This window comes from Dinoponera quadriceps, unplaced genomic scaffold, assembly GCF_001313825.1.
Source record: "Dinoponera quadriceps isolate SergipeBrazil2010 unplaced genomic scaffold, ASM131382v1 scaffold1739, whole genome shotgun sequence".
Taxonomy (NCBI): domain Eukaryota; kingdom Metazoa; phylum Arthropoda; class Insecta; order Hymenoptera; family Formicidae; genus Dinoponera; species Dinoponera quadriceps.
In genome coordinates, this window is record NW_014555955.1 from 92,908 (window position 1) to 101,006 (window position 8,099).

Sequence of the window (8,099 nt, forward strand, 5' to 3'; positions counted from 1 at the left end):
ATATGAGGACCTAACTTAACATACTTATATTAATCACGATATAGACAATATACAGAAATATGTTTATCTCGGTTCATTTCTGTGTATATACTTTAAAACGAAAAGCTTTAAAAGTGACATTGATTTGAGGTCGATGACCTGATTTCAGTGTATTTAAACCAATAAAAGTAAACGTAATTAAAGTTGCTTTATATCGATAAACTTAGAATCTAGAATATGCTCTTTAAGGAGTGTGTATGTGCGTGTATACGTGTGTAACTTAATCTGAGTAATATCCAAATTTACGACGTGGAGATTGTTAGGCTTTAGGCACTTTCGGGGTGCTTTATTTACGTGAATTCCCTCGTCTCTCACGTCGGGGTGCTTAATTTATTTGAATCCCCTTGCCTTTCACTGTATATATATACATGTTTACTTTTTATATCATTACTAATATTACTCTGAATAGCTATTACTCGCGTAATAATAGCTTATTATTTAATTAATAAAAGCCCTTACCAGGTGTCATGCTAAGTATTGAAATATTAATAAAAAAAACTGTACATTGAAGTACTCTAAGATATCTTATCTTAACTTATTCGAGGCTTCAGATATGATTATTGACCTGAAATCAATGTCACTTTTAAAGCTTCTCACTTTAAAATATATACACATAAATGAAAATATACAGGGTGTCCCAGATTTTTCGCATAAACTTGACTAATATATTTTATGACTGAAATAGAAGAAAAATGTTATATAAACATAGGTCCCAAAACGTTTTTAAAAAGTAACAACAGAAATATGAAATATGTAAGAAATAATTTTTCATCAAAGTGCATTTTAAATGTCGTTCGCCCATATCAATGCAAGCTTAACATCAATATAATATCGAATTTATCACCCTAGAGATTTTGCTCCAATTTTGCTTAATCTCTGTAGTTGCGTGTCGATAATTCTTAGTATTAATTCATATCTTCCTTGTTAAAAATTTTCAAGTGGATTTTTACGAAAATCCAACGGAACACGAATCCAAACAGGATATTAAAAATCCATGTAGGATCCACATGGTGAAAATTCATATTCCAGTGAACATATTGTCCAAAATCAATGCATAAGATAACTTTAAGATATCTTCCAGAGTTCTTTAAGAAACGTCTTAAGCAAGATCTGCAATGAGAATTTAAGGCGTAAGACTTAAGAAATTGACCAATCACAGTCGAATTATAGAAAAAAAATCAATTATGATTGGCCAATTTTTTAAATCTTATGTCTTAAATTCTCATTGTAGACCCCGTTTTACAGACGTTCACTCCCAGTAGCAAGAAGTCATTAATATGTTAGTACAATAATATTTTATAACATGTAAGTGTTAGTCCACAATAGGTATTTTAAGCCTTAAGCCTTGAGAAATTGACCAATCACAGTTAATTATTCTCCTCACATTCGACTGTGATTGGTCAATTTCTTAAAGCTTAAGGCTTAAAATACCTATTGTGGACCGACACTAACGTTTTTCATGTAGTTCTAAATATTACATATAACGTCATTGTTAATAATATTTGACCCAAACATTAAAAATAATATTTCTATATTATCATTTTAATATTTAGGAATATTATATTATCAATCGTAAAAACATTTCTTAAAAAACTCGGAAAGATATTTTCAAGTTGTATTATGCATCTATTTTGAACCTTACGCTCATTAGGATAGGAATCTACATGAATTCTTCCGTAGGATCTGGGTTTTATAGCGCAAATCCCCAAGAGTAACTGTGGGATTCTATATGGATTTTCTATATGGAATTCCCATCTGGCTTTTTTCAACAGAATTGACGTGACTTGTATTCAATAAACTTTGTTTTTCATTATCCTCCACAGATAGAAGGTCTAACAACCAAGATCTAATAATCTTGAATCATAGAGGCCAAGATATTCTCCTCGACTCTTAGAGGCCGGTTCTCCTCGACTAATCCACTTTTCGGGATAATGTTCGTTTAACGACTGTCGTACTTTATATTTTTGCTATAACTTTTTAATAAAGCGTTTCGTGACCTGTGTTTATATAACATTTTTCTCTTATTTCAGTTCACAGAACACGCTATGAAAATTTTGCACGAAAAACCTGGGTCACCCTGTATATATAGGATGAAGTAGGAATATATCTTACTCGATAGAAGTAGGAAATTATGATATTAGCGACTTTTTTATGTTTGGTGTACAGGTCACACGTTTGATTATTAAAAGTTGTGCCCATTGAAATTTTTCATTTGCACAAGAACTATGTAACATATCAAATTTTCAGCCAAAATTCCACCGAAATTCAATTTTCATAAATTCTGTGCGAGGCTTCTTCTCGATTCACTTGCTACCCGCGAGATAGGAAGCACAGATTTTTCGCATTTCTTTTACTTGCGCTCCTTTCTGTTCACCGTCACGTTTCACAAGAGCTTAAACGAACGCGTCAAGTGTCCTCGGATTTCCAGATTTCCTCTCGTTTTCTTACTTTGCGTTAAAGCGTCGCACGAACGCGAGTGCGATTAGCGGTGCGAGTCGGCGCGCCGTTCGCGAAAGACTGCGCTTCAAGTGCGTTAAAGGGTAGCAGGTAAATACAGCAGTCGCGTTATGTATATGCATATGTGCACCGGAGAGTGCACCGGCTTGCATTCGAGTCGCGCGGTTTTAATGAGGTGCTCTGAGACGCTCCGCTAATTATTCTGACCGCCTCGTACGCTTTTCCGGCACCTCTCCAAGCACCTGCACGCGTATCCCACAAGGACGTGAGGACTTGATTAATTAACTGGTCTTAATTAGCCACGCTTTTCCGAGGTATCCGACTATTTTGTACGAGAATTACGGAAATTATCACATGTTATATTCCGTCGACGATTTCAAACAGAAAACGATAAAATTTCCGCGATTATACCTCCGCTACATATTGCAAGTTGTTTATCTTGTGCTCGTAAAATGCTCGGAATTATTAAACGAAACACACCAATTGATATTTAATCGAATAAATTTATTTTGTCCTTTCCGAAATAGGTCCCTATTCTTTGCAACGCACATGTACCAACGTTCTACCCGCTTTATTCTTCAAAATACTTTTCGTAAGCTGATGGGGATATAGCCGTCAGTTCCTTCGGCGAATTTTCTTTTATAGCCTCTGTCGATTCAAAACGCTTTCCACGAAGTGGTAATTTGAGTTTTGGGATCGGGAAAAAGTCATAGGGAGCCAAATCTAGCGAATAAAGTGCATGAGGAATGATATTTGTCAAGTTTTTGGCTAAAAAGTTGCGTACTAACATCGATGTGTAAGATGGTGTATTATTGTGATACAAAATCCATAAATTGTCTTTCCGCAAATTTGAACGTTTTTTTGCGAATCGCTTCATATAAATGCCTTATAACCTTTAACACGTTGAGTGCCACGCGCATTTCGGAGGAAATCTCGTTCAGGCCAAAAAATTAAAATTTGTTGATAAGAAATATTTAAGTATATTAATTATACGATCCTGAAATTACTTATTAAACTATGTCATTTTTTTAGTTTTATATCGTACTTTATGCTGTCAGTCACCGGTGACTGACGGGGCACTCAACGTGTTAAGTAATATTCCTTATTAATTGTTTGACTGGGCAAAAAGAAATTTCGAGCCCGGTTCAACTGCATCGTTTAAATAGAAAATTCCGGATACTTTTGAACAGGAGACACACTGTGATCTACTCCCAATAAGTAAGAAATTATTAACACAATATTATTACAATAATATTTTATAATATGTAACGTTTTCAAATATATAGTTCTTAATGTTACATACAACGTCAATGTTAACAATATTTGACGTAAGCATTAAAAATAATATTTCTACACTATAATTTTAATATTTAGAAATATTATATTATTTTATCAAGTAACAGTTTAAAAATAATTATCAAATATTGTTAAAATGTTTTTAAAATCCACATAAAATCAATGTTTCAAAATACTGATTTAATTATTTCTTATTTACTGGGCTTCGACTACATAAATGATGTACGAATGATATTCAAGTTGCGATGTCTTAATATTTATCGAGAATATATATTAATTATATTTAAGGAACGATCGTGAGACATTTATTTCGTATTTATTACAATAGTCTATCAATTCTTATGCTTATCATATCATCCCAGCAAGTCTAGAACTCCTGGAGAAAACAATAATGTTCGTGATTATATTACATTATCAGCGAACGTAGTCAAATTTCAAGAGCAAAATTCATCTATCCTCATTTCTTTAAACAATCTCTGGACATCGACTTCTAAAATTAAACTTATTGCTGGACGACCGTTGACTGCGTCGCCATCTTCTCGTCGGTTGGCATTGCGGGATGCTTTCCATCGTACCAGTTCCCCTGCAAATCTATCGCACGATTGTGATCGACGACGTTCGCAAGACATTCCTCGATCATCGCGTCGATATTTTCTGCAGTGATGAATGTAACAGCCTCCTCCTTGGCCTTCCTAATTTTTTCGTCGACTTGTTCCCTCAAATTCCCCAGCATTGCCTCTCTTTTTACCATCTTTTCAAAGGCTTTCTTTTTATAAGTTTCCCTTAGTTCTACGTGTTTGGCCTCTCGTATCTTTGCCACGTTCGCATTCCATTCATCGTTTATAGCACTACACGCTTGGAAATCCTCCTCCTCAGCTTGCTTGAGTTTTGCTTCATCAAATTGCACCTCACTCTCTGCCACAGCATTCGTTATGTGTAATCTGAAACAGATTGAACATTGAGTCTTAAATAAGAGTTTCATTATTTTAAATCAATTAAGTCAGCTAAAAATCTAAGCATGGAATAGCATGATCTTAAGACTATAATTTTATATCTTTGTGCAAGTACCTCAATGACCTCATAAATGTCCTGTAATTATTATATAAACGTTGGAGTTCCATTTCATCTTCAATAGGTATGACAGGCCTTTTTGGTACTCGAAATATTCTCTTTTTTCCTGTAGGTAACCATATTGGCCTTCTTTTCCAGCGTATGCATTGTGTGTAAACAGAATTTGGAATAAAGGATTCATAGATACTTGAGCTTCTCATCATCATCCTCGTGGCCTGCATCATTCTTAGACTTGTAGAAAAATTGATTCTTGGTTATGAAAATTGTCATATTATATATTGTTCTTGTTTATTTTCCTTTAGATGATATAATATTATCTATTTAAATCACTGTTATATATATCAATACTTTATTTATTTACATTATCACTGTTGCACCATGAAATGTTCAAAGACTTTTCTAAATAAAAATTGTGGAATATAATTTGGATTAATAACAGTGTATAAATATTTCTTAACCAATTAGATATAAATTGAAAAATGTAATAATGATAAACTTTTTGAGACGTTTAATAATGAAGATTATACTACTTAATAATATAAATATCAAAAATGATAACAATGATTAAGTAATAAATAGCGTAACACACCTTTGAATTCTTTCAAACTTTATTCTAACTTACCACTGAATAAAAGAGAGGTTATGTTGTCTTTTCTAGGCCTATGAATGACTACGTTTACACGGCAACATAAGGTCTGTTCGTTTTCGCTTCAACACTGAACTAGTGCAATAAATTGAAGTGAGAAAACATATACTTGTCTCGCTTCAACTTATTGCGCTAATTCAGAGTTGCAGCGAAAACGAACAGACCTCTAAATTCGGTTTAGTAACAACCGTAGTTAGTGAACTCTTACATCTGATTGGTATATCCTTTTAGATCTAAAAATATACTCTACTCTAATACTCTAATTAAATGCAAAAGTTCGTATACAACAGTAATTAAATCGGATTAACGTTGCCGTGTAAACAAATCAATATCGTGTTATTAGAAAAGTTTAAATTTTTCGAGCGTCGTATAGTTCCAACACAATGTTTAAATTAAATAAAAATAGAATTCTGTTTAGTCCTCTATACTATAATTAGTAGATTCAACAAATTGATTTATTTGTATTAAAATCTAAAAAACTTTAAAATACAATTCAATTTTTTTAATTTTTGAAAATCGCACTTCAGATTAATGTATTTAAATAGATAATGTATTAAATAGATAATATATTTAAACAGATGTATTTAAATGCGGCCGAATCATCTTACAACTTATATTTTGTAAAGATGTTTAATAATAATTTATGCAACAATATCAGTGGCAATATCACTTTTGATAGTAAAGAAATGTCGCTGAATATTATGACGAGTATTCATAGTCGAATTTTAAACAAAAGGTCGACTTAAGTTCATCTTCAAATACTATATGGCTCATTTCATTGGTTACAAAGCATCTGAAGATGAATTTGAGACTATCTTAAATATAAGACCTGATTATGAACACCGGCCTAAAGCCCATATCTATAGACCAAGGATTGAAGGTTGAGATTCAATTGAAAATTAATCAATCAGTGCGAAGTTCACTAAATTTCACTGAACTTGAATTTTAATTAACTTTGCACTGATTGGCCAAATTCAATTCAATCTCAATTCCCAATCCGTAGCCTGATACGGGCTTAAGGGCCACTTGTACCGGTTCCGGTAACTTAACCGATTGATTAATTCAATTATATCTGTTTCTATCATCATGGTTTAAATTGAATTGACGATTAACTCAACGGAATTGATTAATCGTATTGATCAGTTCAGTCAATTAGCCAATGCAATTGGTCAATTCCTTTAAGTTAATCGTAAATTAGAATTATACTATGATGTTACAAATAGGTGTTAGCCAATTAGCTAAACTAATGCAATTGGTTAATTCCGTTGAATGAATCAGTCAGTTGAGTTAACCGGAGTTGGTTAAGTGGCCCTAAATCCGGATTTATAATAAGTAGAAAGAGACCCAGCGCATAGTGCGATAGTACACATCCACTCACATTGGCCGGCGCCTAGAGGCCGGCGTCTTTCTGCTGGACTATCAATTAGAAAATTTTATATTAAATTAGCCAATTACTTACTCATATGTAAAATATCGGAGCCCTCTCTTTATTGCTGGCTGACTAACTGCACGGGAAGTTTGCTGATTGGTTGGCTGGCTGACAGATGTGCCCATAGAAATATAACTAGATTACGCATTTAGCCGAAAAGTCGTCAAATGCTAGAGAGAGATAGCTGCTATAAGCCGACCGCACGAAACGGTGATATATGCTACAAGTTATATGATACAAGCGACGTGATACATACTTGTATCAACGTTAAACCTAACCTCGATTCCAAGTGAAATGTATTTTTATTTTCACCCGCGTAAATTTATTTCAGTTTGAGACGATACTGTGAATGTAAAAGAAAATCTTTGAAAAGGTGTATTAAATCTGATTAAAATTATGAGTGAACATAATTATTATCCAAATAATAAATCATCTCACAATAGTGAAAATGATGATGAGTTTCTTGACCAAAGTATTAATGATGATGACTTTGACATGGTTTTATTAACTCTTATAAAACAATACCCATATATATATTATCCAAACAAATCAAGAAAAAATTAATTTAGCTTGGAATAATATATCTGTAGAAATGAATGTAAAAGGTAAAAGAATTATATATTTTTTTTGTTAAACCCAACTTTTACAAAATATGTAAATAATTGTAACCATTAATATTTTCAGTTGAACAGTGTCAAGATCGTTACAGAAGATTAAGACAATATTTCTCTAAAGAACGTAATCGAAGAGAATTTGTTGCTGCAGGAACTAAGAGAGATACAAAAGGATGGGCTTTATATGATTGTGCTTCGTTTTTGAACCCTTTTATAATGAAAAAAAGGCGTTTAAAGAGTTCAATGAACTCTGGTAAAAAATTAAGTAAACAAATGGACAGCCTCTCTAATGATACCTCAAGTAATCAGTTATCTCCTTCTCCGGTAGTTATTGAAAAACTCAACAACAAAGTTGATGTGGAAGTATGTAACATTGTTGTTTATATCCGTTAGGTTATCGCAGAGAATAGTATCGAACTGGAAGAATCATCTGAAATCTGGGAAATAAATAGTAATTCTAATGAAACGTTTTCAACTTCTGCAGATAATCAATTGCTTAAAAAAAAAGAGACGACTAAATTACCTGAAAAACTTTCAGGTGAAGTTA

General features: G+C 32.8%; 1 protein-coding gene across 2 annotated transcripts; it reads right to left on the minus strand.

Annotated features, from left to right (window-relative positions):
- Window positions 1-4,074: 4,074 nt before the first annotated feature.
- Window positions 4,075-5,591, minus strand: LOC106746141 (probable 28S ribosomal protein S26, mitochondrial). Of its 2 annotated transcripts, none has more exons than XM_014622378.1 (3): window positions 5,486-5,591; window positions 4,861-5,094; window positions 4,075-4,733 (listed from the first exon to the last, which is right to left on the minus strand). In XM_014622378.1, exons 2-3 carry the CDS (start codon window positions 5,085-5,087, stop codon window positions 4,295-4,297), a joined length of 666 nt encoding a protein of 221 aa, XP_014477864.1. In that variant the 5' UTR covers window positions 5,088-5,094; window positions 5,486-5,591; the 3' UTR covers window positions 4,075-4,294. The 2 variants fall into 2 exon arrangements, with proteins under 2 accessions (XP_014477864.1, XP_014477865.1); XM_014622379.1 differs by having other exon boundaries at window positions 5,453-5,534.
- Between the last annotated feature and the right edge of the window lie 2,508 nt (window positions 5,592-8,099).

What these genes read in the sequence shown, in the direction of transcription:
- LOC106746141 (XM_014622378.1), bottom strand. Translation starts at nt 5,087, where the DNA reads ATGATGCAGGCCACGAGGATGATGATGAGAAGCTCAAGTATCTATGAA. An exon ending in ACATTTATGAGGTCATTGAG is followed by an intron (nt 4,734 to 4,860) that starts GTACTTGCACAA and finishes AATCTGTTTCAG; the next exon opens with ATTACACATAACGAATGCTG.